This window comes from Pinus tabuliformis, chromosome Q (assembly GCF_031772625.1).
Source record: "Pinus tabuliformis cultivar Carrire ecotype Pingquan chromosome Q, CPIR1, whole genome shotgun sequence".
Taxonomy (NCBI): Eukaryota; Viridiplantae; Streptophyta; class Pinopsida; order Pinales; family Pinaceae; genus Pinus; species Pinus tabuliformis.
Genome location: NC_142296.1, coordinates 600636570 through 600652156, shown reverse-complemented (window position 1 = coordinate 600652156; position 15587 = coordinate 600636570). Strand labels below are relative to the sequence as shown.

Below are 15587 nucleotides of genomic sequence, written 5' to 3'. Positions count from 1 at the left end.
AGAGTGTTATGGTAGCTGGTTCCATTCTTTTAGTTAGAAAGACTTCAATTCTTGCTAGCTTGAGTACCATGTCCCCTTGTTCGAAAAACATGGCTCTGAACTCCTCGTATATGTGATCCATCTGATGAGACAAGTATGGCTTGCCTTCATCCCTTTCCAAAAACTATTTTACAATTAAAGTTTTCATAAGATACTAGAGTTGTAATGTGCATATGTAAAGGTTTTGCCTCATGTGGTTATGCCTCAAATCAAGAATCCAATCAACCACATATTCCAAAAATTTTGAATTAGAGCATTCCTCCCTTTTTTGCCTAGGCTTTTTAAGAGGTTTGGTGAATTCCAATTAGATCTAGTTTGGAGAGGAGTCACAATATAATTTGGCAACATCATGAGCTTGCTAGAAACCACGTGATATACTTTCCCCTGATAGGAGGAGCCATGTCGAAACCTAGCCTTTTGTCAAGGAATTATGTTTAGAAGAAAAGAAACAATATGCAATGAAGCAGTGGAGATAAGACCAAGTGAGTAGTGTTATGAAAATCCAAAACATAGAGATAATGTAGGCACAAAGGAAAGATATAAAGGAGAGTGGCTAAGAAACTCCCTATAACGAGGTAGGGATGCACCCACTGGAGATGAACGTGAAGTGTGTACCATAGGATTATGTCTAAATATGCACCCACAAGAGTTAAACCTAGAGTGTCAAGGCAAGGGAGAGTGTTTGAGGAGGTGGATGAAGGCCTAACTCCAATCCAATCCAATGCTCCCAACATCATGTAGCTAGAAATTGAATTGAGAGTTAAGTATCTAGTCAAATTGACTTACCATTAACCTTGCAATTATTGGAGAAAGTTGAAGGTGAGAGACGACCCACTGAGTTGCACTCCCAAATCTTCTGTTTGCTTGGTTTTTGTGTGGCCAGGGAGCTTCAATTAGTGTGACCCTTTCTCGTTACAAACCCAAAGTAGTGTGATGAGACAAGTATGGAAAAGTAATTCTAGAGACTGATTCGAAAGGGGAGGCAGGTTAGGAGGGCTTGGAGCTCCCCTGGAAGCAAGAAAAAATAAGCAATAAGACCTGGCACAATAGGGAACAAATTAGAAAGTTTCCATTTCTCCGATAACTTATAACGTAAATTAATTGAAATTCAGGGTGGATTTCTCTACTTATTCCTACATTTCTTGATTCCCATCAAAGTTCGGATCATTATTGATTGCATGATACAGTTCGTGTTCAACAAATATTCTCTCACTTGAGTTGGGTAGTTTGGCACAATCTTGGTTGCAACTTCTAGGTAGATGTAAGGTAGGGTTGCCTCGCCTCCCCTTGCTAAGGATTAGGTTGAAAACAATAACATGCCTCCTAACATGACCTATATTAACATTCTAACACCCTGTAATAACACCCCGAGTAGGGTGAGTGTGAGATTGGTTTCATAGGCAGAATCTTCTTGATCCATGTCCTTATGAAGAAGTTGTTGGCAATCCAAGAGGAAGGGGGAGGGAAAGATATGATCCCAATGAGAGGAGTGGTTCATAGAGTTTTATAAGGAACCAAGATTGGTTAGACACTCAATGACCTTCTTACTCGAACACTTGATATGCAAGGGAATAATGACAGGGAAGAAGGAAAGAAGAGTGGCAATGCAAGAGCGGAAACATTCCAAATCGCAGCTTGAAGAGAGTTTTTTTGTGTGAGTTCCATTCAATAGTTTTTTAAGAGGTTGATGATGAGGTGTGAATCACCTTCCAACATGACCTTATGATAACCTATGTGGTTGGCAGTTTGAAGTGCTAAATTTGGAGCATGATCTCGAAAACCAATTAAAAATCATTAATGATTTTGCCACCATGACGAGTTTGGCTATTAATATTGAAAAAACTAAAGCGATGATAATTAAATCCAAAAATATCATGTATCATACCTTCTTATATGAAAATAAATACTTGGAGGAAGTTCCTTGATACAAATATCTTAGAATTAACATCCATCACAAGAATAATTAGAATTATAACACTAGGAAAAGGATAAATAGACGATGGAAAGCTTACCATGGGCTTGAAAATACCTGTAATCCAACAGATCTTTTGATATCAAATTGAAAGAAAATCATTTTTGAGACTCTCACAACTCATGTTACTTTATATGGATGTGAGGTTTGGGGTTATAATATCTCCAGAGAGTCATGGAACAATATCAAACATATCTAAAAGTTAAAACATGAGATTATTAATATTATCAAGCCACGATATTAATAAACCCAAGATATTAATATTATAAATATAAGGGATTAATAATCCCAAATAATTAATACTATACAACAAAGGGATTATTAATATTATAATCTCAAGGGATTAGTAAATCCAAAATATTAATATTATAAACAAAGACATTAATATTAAAAACCCAAGCGATTAATATTATAAACACTTGGGATTAATATTATAAACCCAAAAGATAATACTATTATAAACCTAAGGGATTATTAATAGTATAACACAAGGGATCAATATTATAAAACCTAGGAATTCATATTATAAACCCTTGGCATTAATATTATAAAGTCAAGGGAGTAATAAACTTGATGGATTATTAAACCCAAGGGACTATAAACCTAATACTATAAATACTAATATTAAACCCACTATAAATACAATATTAATATTGTTAACCATAGGGTTAACAATTTATACTATATTATATTATTATAAATACTATATTATAAACTATACTATATATTATAAACCCAATAACCCAAGAAATTAATAAACCTAAGATATTAATATTATAAAACCATGGTATTAATAAACCCAAAGATTAATATGATAATCCTGAGGTATTAATATTATAAATAATTGGGATTAATATTATAAATAATTGGGATTAATATTATAAATCGAAGGGATTATTAATATTTTAATCCATATGATTAATAAATCCAAGGGATTAATATTATAAACCCAAGGCACTAATATTAAAAAACTCAAACGATTAATATTATAAAACCAAGGGATCAATAAACCCAAGGGATTATTAAACCCAAGAGACTATAAACCCAACGTTATAAATATTAATATTAAACCCTTTATAAATACTATATTATGAACTATACTATATTATAAACTACGCTATATGAATATTTTCAACCCTACACATCCTAAACTATACTATATTAATATTGTTAATCCTTGGATTTATAATATTGTTAACAATAAGATTAACGATATTATACTATAATATATTATAAATGCTACTATAAATCCAATACTATAAAAACAAATATTGAACCCCCTATTGTAAATGCTAATATTAAACCCAATATTATAAACCCAACTAGTATACTAATGAGTGTTATAAACCCTATATATTAAACACAATATTATATACCTTAATATTAAACCCAAATATTAAATTCTATATATATTAAACACCTAATATTATAAACTCTAATATTAAACCCAATATTATGTACATTATTATTAAGCCAAATATTATATACTTTATTATTAAACCAAATATTATAAATCCAAATAATATAAACCCTAATATTATACCCAAATATTAAAAACCCTCACCATATAGAGTGAAAATTTTATAGCCCCAAATGTTATAAACCTTACCACAACCACATTAGTAAGTGTGGTTCATATATGTTGATTAGAGTATATTAAGCACATGCACAACCACAATAGTTAATGTTTTTGCATAATTTTATACTAAATAATATATTATAAACTATACTGTATTATAAAACCAAAAACCCAAGGGATTAATAAACCTCATGGATTATATAATAAACTTGTCGTAGCGGCTACAACCACCCTCCAAAATTTTGTCTTCGCTTCGTTTTGGAGCCTCCCTCCTCGAAATCATAGCATCTATGCTGCACTGCTTTGGTACTTGTGTTTATTTGATTTTACTTGTTGTTTAACAGTTTGTGTTCACTTGTTCCATCAACCAACCACAAGCTAACCCAACACTTGGTTCACATTCGATCTTTGTGCTGTTGGGAAAAGCTGTGCAATCCTCGAGGGTTGTCTATCTTCCCCTAAGGAATTGCGCAAAGTAGTGCAATAGCTGCACTGCACCCAAAATTTTCCCACAACAAGACAACTAGCCTTTCTATGAAAAATTGTGCAAACAATGCTAGCCGGCATTGCTCCCCAGAAATGCACAGACCAGGCCAGCATCCTTTCTCTGGAAAATTGTGCAGAGCAAGGCAGCCAGCCTCGGCCACTTAGCTTAGAATTAGTGCAGATTTTTTCCCTCAGTGATTGTTCGTTACATTTGCCAGTAGGTTGCCCTGTTCTCTCCAGAACTGCGCAATCCCTGCTTGCATATCGGGCATCCTTTTCTGGAAAAGAAAAAGAAAAAAGTGAAAAATCATCCCTAAATTTTAGGGATCTATTTTTAGCAACGGGAGTTACATGCAAAGTCGATTTTAGAAACTTCCCACCAAGTGTCGCTTTTTCCTATATTTGTGGAATGTTTGTCATAAACCCTAAGTTCACCAAATATATTTAAATGATGCCTTATAACTCATTCTTCATATTTGATCTTGTAGCTCTAGCATTCCCGAGGCATCTTGGAACCTTCAGCATAGTTGGCACAACTTTTCCGGGTAAGTTTTTCTTTTCATGTATTTTACCGCTTTTTCTGTCACTTTCTACTTCTATGTTTGTATGAGTGTTGTCTTCCTTGTTTTATTGAACGACTGCTGTCGTTTCAATGTGTTTTAACTTCTAGAAGTGTTGCTTTGAGTTTTTCATTGCAATTCCTTAGTGTCACATGCATAACATTCTTTATGCACTAATAGTTGTCATTACATTGACTCTCTTCATGAGCTTCATGGTTTTTCCATTTGACTAATTTATGCACTTACCTGAATTTCATGCATATCTATTCACTCAAATCTGCACCAACTTTGTACACACCTTCAATCCTTCGTGTTTTTAGGTTTCCCTTGGGTAGATCTGGGCTGTCTTGGCCCAGATATTTCTTCTCTCGGCATGCACTATGCATTCCTAATAGTCAAGGCTCTGCCTTACCTCTAGGAAATGCAGAGAGGTTGCTCACACCAGTTCCTACCTATGCTCTGCGCAATCCTGGGAGGCGGTATCATAGTCCTTCCCACTGGAACTGTGCAATGCGTAGTTCCAGCCAGCAACCCAGCCTGACTGAACTATGCATTTCACAATTCTAGTCAACAATCAACCTCTCTGGACTGCACACTGTGTAGTTCTAGTTAGTAGTGTGCCTCAGTGGAAGCTAAGACTACACAATGCGCAGATCCAACTAACAATATTTGAGTCTCCTAGAGTTAATGTTGCGTAATCTTTCCCAGCAGTCACTCAGTTTGTTGCCCGATTGATTCTCGAGTTGCTTTATGTTTTACCTAACGTTGGCTTGTCGTGAGTGTCTTCTCTGTCTCCAGGTACCACAGGTTTTTGAGAAGCTTCTCAGCAATGTAGGTATCATGGCATCCAAGAGAGCTGGATCAAAAGACACAGTTGAAAGTAGTACTAGAGATGTGGTTGAGCAAGTGTTTATGAGCCTAGCCATTTACACAAACACACACCTGTTAATTGAGAAAGACATCAAGATCACATGGCAATACATCAACACTATTTTTGTAGGTAGCTTTGAGGAGAATCTGGAGGACCAACAAGTCTATGTAAACGTCCATAAGTAAAGATTATACAAGGTTGCATGTACGTATCTTGTATTCCCATGCACAGATGTGATCCACTGAATTTTATCACACACTGATCGTGAGACAATGATACTGAGAAATGTCAGTTGAGTAGATCTTGTTTCCTTTAGGGTGAAATACTATCAATAGATATACCATTTTCCATAGCTGGTGAACAAGATGGATGCACTGTTTTATACTTACAAAAGTAACATGAATACAAGGGACATATTGAAGCATTGGGTAAGGGAGCCATCAAAGTTTAGGATGACACCCAACCAGATTTACAAGGTGAAGACACTGAAGAAGGCTTACCAATTATTGGTCATCTTTTCATGTCACTTTTATGGCCAAGGGAGTACGAAGACCTTCTTACAGAGTTGGGTTGTTATTTTGGATCATCTAACAAGTGAAGGAAAGCCTTTCAAGTAGTCTGACATGTTGGCTCTCTAGCTGAAAGTGCATGTATCCAATGCCCAGAATCTGCCCAAGGATCAACAAGCAAGATTATTCATATATGTGTACCTGCTCAATGCAGTCTGTGCCCATCAATAGTTTCCTGGCATGGGTTGGGCATGGACATCCTTAGAGAATGCTATGAATGTATATTGCAAGTTTCTCTTAGAATGAAGCTGTCGAGGAGTCATGGCTAAAGTATCCGACCACTTCATTGCCCCTTTATACATGATGATCTTTGAACAAGATCTCCCTTGCATGTCTCAGGCAGCAATGGAGGCGTCGCTAAACATTGTATATTTTTACGCCTCACCTGATGACACCTTCATCAGGATGTAAAACACATAGAAGGCTCCGAATTTGTTGCTAAGGTTTGTCACAGACAAGCTAGTCGTGTAGGAGGTTTCCTAGCACATCTCGATAGGGTTACCAGCTCGATTGTACAGGAAGAAGATGGCACCATGGCCTATCCTTCCTTTGCGGATTTGGTTGTATGCGTTCCGAAGTTTGAAAGAATCAAGTGCCGAGGTTGAGGACTTCAATAAGCTTCATTTCGGCACCAAGAATTTCAATCTGTATGATCCACATGGCTTATGCAGGGACCACTGTGCAAGAGCGTACTATTCTTGGATAAACGAGGCATGTCATTGGCTAGAGGAAGACCCATGGAGATATTGTTATAACTTCTCCAGGCTCAATGAATCGGTCAGCATGACAGTAGAGTTGCTAGCAGCACTCAAGGTAGCAACACGAAAGAGAAAAACAACAATAACAACAACAAGGAACAAACTTGTGCAGGAGAAAGGCAAGAGGAATATTTCGGAAAGCATAGACGGAGAGAAAAGCTACAAGTATAAAGAAGATCCACTTGTGGAAAGAGTAGCTTTGAAGATAGAAGCAAAGAGGCGATAATGCAACAGGATAGAAGTGAAGAAAGGGAGAGATAAGGAAAGGCTAGAAGAGATAGAGAGGAAGTTGTAGGAAGTAGAGAAGAAGCTCAAAGAAGAACAAGAGCTACATAGAAAAGAGGAGGAAGTCCAGAGGAACAAGAATAGGAACATGAATAGGAAGAAGTGCAAGGCGCACAGACAACACAAACTGTGTCGATATAGATTGAAGACTTAGAACCAGCAGCAGATGAGGAGCTAGGTGAGTAGCCGTAGGAACAAGAACTTTCTCAACAGGATGAAGTGATAGTAGAACATATGGACACAGATATGGAGTAGGAAGAACAGGATCAAGACACTGACCTCATGCTAAAAGAAACTGAGGTCACCTCATAGGCTTCACCAACTATAGAAGCAGAGTAAGTCCCAAGTGAATAAGGGGATATTGTTATCCTTGAGGATAATCGGGGAAACAATGTGTACAACATAGCCTTTGATGAGTGACAACGCAAAGTTGTACAAGAATGTTGAGCGTACACCTGGGATAAGCATGTATCACTCGTGCACTTTGAAGAATGGTTGATTGGGTTAGATGTATGAAGACATCCAACTGCCTTGGCTGATGCTACAAAGGCCTATGCCGAAGCCACGAGCTCAAGTGTGAAGTTCTCGATAGTAGAAGATGAGTGCATGGCTAAGGAATTGGAAGTAGCCAGACAGAGAGAGGAACAATCAATAGGATTTGCCAGAGCAGAGATGGAGAAAGCAATACTTGCTAAAGTATCAACTCTTGAGACAGTCACGCAGAGACTATATGACAGGTTCCTCACATTGAAAAAGGAATTTGTCCATCTACATGGTCATCAACAACACTGCAACAAGATAGCACAAACACTCACATATATACATGCCATTGTTGATCAGGTACAAACCTAGACAATGATGTACAAGGGAGCCCCACTTCACTTGCACAAGATGATGAAGTCGCAAGTATAGTTAGATAAAGAACACATCCAAAGTTTGATATGGAAATATGAGGAACTCCCACCACTCATCACCAATGTTGAGGCTTCATACGCACGGTTGTTTAGAAGTTTGGATGTCACAGTGAGAAACTATGGCACCTCATCAATCAAAACACTCACCGAGGCTAAAGAGAAGAACAAAGTCTGACTAGAGCTCATGCCCACCAACACAGATTAGCAAGTCAGTGTAGATAACATGTGGATGTACATAGTCAGTCTGATCTTGCTTAGGACTAAGATGTGCATGTTACAGGATGAGTTGAATAGAGGTTCCAAATCAATATACCCAGAAGCAATGGAGGCAAGAGTTTTCTTCCAGGAAGACATCATCAAAGAGTATGCAGACACTATTGCACACTACCAATCTTGGCATCAGTTCATCACCAAGGATCACAGAGAGGATGTTGATGACATGGTCTTTCTATAGCCATCTGATTCTTAGTGTTGTCTTTTCTGTCTGACTCAAGCCTATTATTGTCCCACATGGGTATATGTGGAAAATGTATTATTATTTTAAACATGATGTAAAGTGAAATTCCAAGTGTCATTAGTGGAATGCAAATAATAACATGTAACGTAAACAGTTATATGTAATGAAGTTGAAGAGTCATGAGGCTTGTCCTAGAGTCACAAAGGGGAATGTCAAGGGTCACCCCACCCTTTATTATAAATAGAACCTCATAACTCATAGAACAAGCTTTTGGAAGCCAATATTTTGCTAGGCATTTCTTAGAGAGGGCTTGGAGAGTATTGTGATGAGCCTTGGCTTCTCCATAGTGCAGAGCAAGTACATCTCTTTGGAGGAGCAGACAATGTTGATTGTAACATTCCACTATTGGGGCTAGTGGTTGTCATGGTTATATGTATGCATGGAACTTTCACTTTATATAATATAACAGAGCCAACACGTTTTCATGCATATGTTGTTATTGTATTTGGTATATTCTGGTTTCTTTAGCAATGTATGTTATTTAGTTTACACATTCATGTATGAACTGCATTGTATATGATTGTATGAATCTTTTTAGAATTGTGTTGTTGATTTAACTCGTCACCCTGGATGATTGACTATTCCACATCAAATCTGTGATATCATTATGCTCGTGTGTTCCTTTCAGGTTGCGTTTAATACATGTTTCTAAGGGGCACACTTCCTTTTCTCCTCCATGTGTGAACCTCCCCATGCATTTCTCTTGACTTGCTGCAAGGTCACAAACTTGCTTCTGAAAAAGATACCACACATACCTCTACGTGTTATCCCAATCAAAGCATATCTTTACTACCCACTGCTAGGACTCCTACTTCAAATGGTCTCAGGTCTAGTTGGGAATTCTTACTGGGGAGATCCCCTCACATGTTGGCGGGTCCATCATTGTAAAAAAACCCTAATGAGATTGACATATTAATATTATAAAACAAAATTATTAATAAACCTGAGGCATTAACATTATAAACCCAAGGGATCAATAAACCCAAGGGATTAGTAATATTATAAAGCCAAGATATTAATAAACTAAAGGATCAATGTTATAAACACAAGAGATTAATAAATCCAAGGGATTAATTTTATAAACTCAGAAGATTAATAAACCCAAGGGATTATTAATATTGTAAAACCAAGGGATTAATATTATAAACCAAAGGGATTAATATTACACACTACGATTAATATTATAATCCTTACATCTAATATTAAACCTATAAACCCAAAGCACTAATATTAAAAACTAAAGACACTAAAAATATTTTAAACCCAATGGATTAATCTTAAAAACATAAGGGATTAATATTATAAAGCATGGGATTAATATTAAAAAACTAAGGGATAAATAATATAATCTCAAGGGGTTAACATTATAAACCCGAGGTATTAATGTTAAAACCCAAGTGATTAATATTATAAACCTTTTGTCTTAATATTATAAAGCCAATGGATCAATAAACCCTAGCGATGAATATTATAAACCCAAGGGTTTAGTATTACAAACCCAAAGGATTGATATTATAAATCCTTAGGATTGATATTATAAACCCTTCGCATTAATATTATAAACAGAAAAGATTAATGAACCCATTGGATTATTAATATTATAAACCCAAGAGATTAATATTATTAATCCAATGGATTAATAAACCCAATGGATTATTTATAATATAAAACCAAGCGATTAATCAACCCAAGGGATTAATATCATAAACCCTTGGGATTAAAAAACCTAAGGGATGAATATTATAAACCAATAGATTAATAAACCTAAGGGATTATTATTATAATAAACCAAAGAGATTAATAAACCAAATGAGTTATTTATATCATAAAGCCAAGCAACTAATCAACCCAAGGGATTAACATTATAAATATTTGGGATTTAAAAACTAAAGGATTAATATTATAAACCAAAGGGATTAATAAATCAAGGGGATAAATATTCTAAACCCAAAGGATTATAGACCTAACAAATTAATATTAAACATTAAACCCTAGGATTAATATTATAAACCCTAAGATTATAAACCCTATTCTATTATTATACATATTATTATAAACCCAAGGGATTATTGATATTTTAAACTCGTGGGACTAATAATATTATAAATTCAATGGATTAATAAACCCAAGGGCTTAATATTTTGAACCCTACAATTATAAACCTTATGATTATAAACCCTAAACCCAACATCATAAACCAAAATATTAAACCTAGATTTATTTAGTGTCACAATAAGACATTGAATAAATTTCAATGTGATGTAACATTGTGACAATGATTGTCTCACTCCGACATTGGATAGATTTCCCTGCGATTCCAACGTCACAATATAAAACCCTAATATAAATCCAAACATTATAAACCCTAACATTATAAAACCCAATAATATGAACCCTAATATTAATACTTAATTGCTAGAAATAATATTATAAACTCTTCGATAAATATTATAAACCAAAAGATTAATATTATAAATGCTAAAATTAATATTATAAACATTTGCATTAATATTTTAAACCGTAAGATTTTAAAATCCAATATTCAAAACCCAAATATTATAAACACAATATTAAATCCAAATATCATAAACCTAATAGTAAATACAATATTATAAACCCATTTTTAGAAACTCTCTTTTTCCCATGGAAAAATTCGTAATTTCATTAAGAACAGAAATTATATTTTGTAGATGCATATGCATATTCAGATAATATTTATAGAGAGTCTATCATCTTCCATAGAAGTAGCAAAGCTAGTTACCTGTATCCATGCAGGGAGGTAATAGCCCAACAAAACTGTGATATGTATCCTTGCCAAAAAGAAACATGTTATCTTAATCCACGTAGGGAAATAACATTCAAAACAAGGTACTATGCTATTCATATTGATAGCTGCATACCAGATCAGTAACTATGATAAAAATATACAAAGAAAAGATATCAGAAGCCCTATATGTTTATCCATAATGTCTATAAACAATCGATGATAGTATTGGTAATGAGCTCCATCATTCTCTTCTCTGATCATCTAGATGCCCAGCTCCTGGAGTGTATCTTCTTTGGAAAGGTGGTCAGCGTCTGTGTTCCACTCCCTGTAGATGTGATTACATGCAAAATAGTCAAAATGAGATATCAATCTTAGAGTCTCATCTAGAATGTGTCTCAAAGAGTATGACCAGTAATAAGAAATTTTATTCAACCAGTCGAAAACTATTTTAGAATCCCCAAAAAATTGTAAAGCATGGCAATTCTTCTCCAAAGCAAATCGAATAATGTGCATTGCTGTTGATAATTCCGCAAAATTATTAGTACCCCTCCTTAAGCCCATGATCAAACTATATGAGTGCTTCTCTAATAAATGAGGAATAGCACCCCCACCACAACCGTCTTCTTGAGCAGCCCCATCAAAGTATGCCCAAGGCATTAGGGGGTCTATCCATTCCTGAGTGATGTTCCTGGTTCAAGGGGGTGGGGGGTCTTCAGGGATGAGATCATAGTCTACCATGATCTTTGCAGCAATTATAGGCCACCTAGGAGGGGTATTCTGAAAAATAAAGAGATTGCAGGCTATCCAGACAGCCCAGCAGAACAGCAAGAGGAGGTTCTTTAATTTGTGGGGTGTGACAGTGGAATACCAATAGTTCCAGGCATTTATTAGAGAGTCCACCTGCCAGTCACAAGGTGTGGAGGTGGCTACTATCACAAGGGCCCACAGCTTACGGGCTTCAGGGCAGTTCAAAAACATGTGAGATGCATTCACTATCATTGTTGCAAAGATAACACCAGTGAGGACCATGGAAGGAATGCTTCATTAGATTATCCCCTATGGGGATTTTATTTCTTAGTATGCACCACATTAATAATCTGGATCTGGGAGTTGCCTTCAGCTTCCAGAGGTGTTTCCACCAGGGATGTAGGATTTGGGGTTTTCTCAGCTCTATTAGTACTAAGTATCCGTCCTTTGGAGAATATCTCCCCGATTTAGTCAAAGCCCAAATGAGCTCATCTTCATCATCGGTAATGTGGATATGAGCCTTTGAGAGAGCCTGTATAAAGTCCCTCTAGATCTGCTGCCAAAGAGGAGGAATGTTGAGCTGGAGGCTAGATTTCCAAGCTTGGAAGAGGAAAGTGGAGTTTGCCTCATCTGCTATGTGTGCAAGGTGTGTAACATTTTGCTCTCCGAGGTGCATAAGGAGTTCAAGAGGCAGTCTATGCATGTTCCCGCATCCAATCCACAGGTCGATTCCAATACGAACTCTGCTTCCCGAATGAATCCTCCAAGTGAGGCCTGTGCGAATGGGGTCCAAAGCTTTCAGGACTGCCTTCCAAATAATCGATATTCCGGAAGTGATTCTAACCGGTCTCCTGATCCAATCCAAGATCTGTAAAGGGGCGATGTATTTCAAGGAAGCCACTCTCGTCCACAAACTATCTGATGTGACCAGCTGCCAACCAAGCTTCGCTGCCAGAGCTGAGGAAAAATCATCAAGTTTTTTAAGTCCCCAGCCTCCCCATTTTTAGGAAGGGTGAGGGCATCCCATTTGACCCAGGCAAAGATTATTCCCAGCTGACTACCCCTCCATAAGAATCTGTAGCAGAGTGCTTGAATCCTTAACAAAATTCCCCTTGGAATCCAAGCCAGAGACATCCAATAGACAAGAGATGCTTCCAAAACACTCTTGATGAGAGTGTGCCGGCCAGCCCGAGATAAATATCTGAGATACCATAAATTGAGCCTCTTCTCCAACTTGGCAATGAGCCAAGTCCAATTTGCTATCTTGTATCCAATGGGTTTTAACTTATACCCCAGATATTTCAGTCCATCATCCAGTCCAATCTGTGCAAAGGGGAACAGGTGTAGAGCATATTGAATTTCTTGATGGGAGCAGGCTATATCAGTCAGAGTATATTTTCCATCATTAATTATAATCCCCGTGGCTTTCTGAAATAAGGAAATGATAGCTCTGATGATTGTCATATCTCCAACGCTTCCATTGAGAAAAATCAGAATGTCGTCCACAAACAGTAAGTGAGTGAGCGTGCACTCTTCAGTAATCATTATACCCTTTAATCTTCCTCTCCTGTGTTCCTCTTTGATTATCCTACTGAGCCCCTCCATGATCAAAAGAAACAGAAGCGGTGAGAGTGGACAGCCTTGCCTCAGCCCTCTATCTGAAAATAAGAATGGAGATGCACTTCCACTCACCAGGACACTAAATGGGATATTAGTGATGCATCCCATAATATATTTAATAAAATTGAATGGGAACCCAAGATGAGTTAAAAGAATTCTCAAGTACAACCAATTCACCTTGTCAAAAGCTTTAGATAAATCTACCTTCAAGATCATACCTTTGCTTTTTTTTACTATGGAGTGAGTGTAGAACTTCTTGTGCAGTCCCAATCACCTCATGGATCTGCCTATCCTGAAGGAAGGCAAATTGTTCAGGCGAGATGTGCTTCGATAAGATGGGTTTCAACATGTTTGCTATGATTTTGGCAATAATCTTATACAAGCAATTACAGAGCGAAATGGGGCGGTATTCATCAAAGGAGGTTGGATTATCAGACTTCAAAACGAGTGCAATAAAGGTGGAGGTTATGGCGGCTTCCAGACGTCCCAAAGCTCTTGATTCCTCAACTACTCGAAGGAGATCTGCTCCAATCAATTCAAAAAAAGCCAGATAGAACTCGATGGTCCAACCATCAGGTCCCAGGCTTTTGTCCTTGTTAAACCATTTTAATGTGGCCTCCAGCTCCTCTAATGATAATTCTTGCATTAGATCATTGCCATCATCTTGCTCCACAAATCTGGGGAAAAGTTGGGAAACTATGATAATTTCTGCCAAGTTTGCTTCCCTAGGGTCACTGTAGGCTTTCTTAAAATGAGAGTTGGCTAAAGAAGCGAGCTGGGGGAACGTGTTTATTGTCCATCCCTATTCATCTTGAATTTTCCAGATGGTGTTGATCGCTTTCCTGCCATTAGCAAACCTTTGATAAAACTTAGTATTTGCATCCCCCTCTTGCATCCAAATAGCCTTGCTCCTCAACCTCCAGACATCTTCCCTATCCTTAAGAATTTTTCCACAGGTCATGTAGAGGGATGTGATCTTTCCTTTATGCTCATATGATCTATATAGACCACCCATCTCATTTTCAAAATCAGCCAACTCAAGCTCTATCTGTCTCAGAGTTTGATCATCCTGTAATCTTTTTTGGCAAGCCCAGAGTTTGGTCATCTTCTTCAGATCTGTGAGGTTATTAATAAATCCCGCAGTAACATTTTCCCTCTCCCCTAGAGGGTTTTCTTTCCAGAAGCCGGTCACCATGCTGATAAACGAGGCTTCCTTGAGCCAAGTTTAACAGAATTTAAACGGACCCTTCGGCCTAGCTCTACCATTTTCCATTTCCATGTATATAGGCAAATGGTTTGAGAGTCCACCTGAGCCGACCCATTGCCTTATGTTAAGCCCCAGATCTAGAACCTATTCTTTGACTAAAAGTCTATCCAGTCTCTTAGCCAAACCATTTTCACCAACTCGATTGTTTCTCCATGTGGCTTGGATCTTTGCTGAGGGAATGTTGATCAGGTGATGTACATCTAAAATGGTTGAGAAGTAGTCCGAGAGGGTGCCTCTCTGGGCATGATGACCCCAAGACTCTGAATGACCCATGGGGAAATTAAAGTTCCCTCCAAGAATCAAATTATCAACTGATAATAATTCCAATCCCAGAAGATGATCCCAGTGCTCTGGCCGGTTATGGAAAGGGCCATAAATGTTGATGATTCTGAAAGGCATTCCCAGCTCTGTCGAGTGTACATTTGCCCCTATAAATCTAGCCCCTCCCCAGCTATTTAAAAACTTGAAAGAATAAGAATTGATGCCCAAAGCGAGCCATCTTGATCGGCCATGGGCATCCAATCCCAAAAAATGCCATCCCAGGAGAGTATGCTCAAGTGTGTGAGAGATTTCAACAAAAGGGCCAAGGGTCTCCTGAAGGAAGATAATATCCAGTGAGTCGGAAGAGATTAACCA

General features: G+C 37.3%; 1 protein-coding gene across 1 annotated transcript; it reads right to left on the bottom strand.

The window, feature by feature from the left end:
• Positions 1 to 12952: 12952 nt before the first annotated feature.
• Positions 12953 to 14879, bottom strand: LOC149220885 (uncharacterized). The gene is made up of 3 exons (XM_089387235.1): positions 14542 to 14879; positions 13959 to 14361; positions 12953 to 13663 (listed from the first exon to the last, which is right to left on the bottom strand). The coding sequence occupies exons 1-3, from the start codon at positions 14877 to 14879 to the stop codon at positions 12953 to 12955; spliced, it is 1452 nt and encodes a 483-aa protein (XP_089243361.1).
• Between the last annotated feature and the right edge of the window lie 708 nt (positions 14880 to 15587).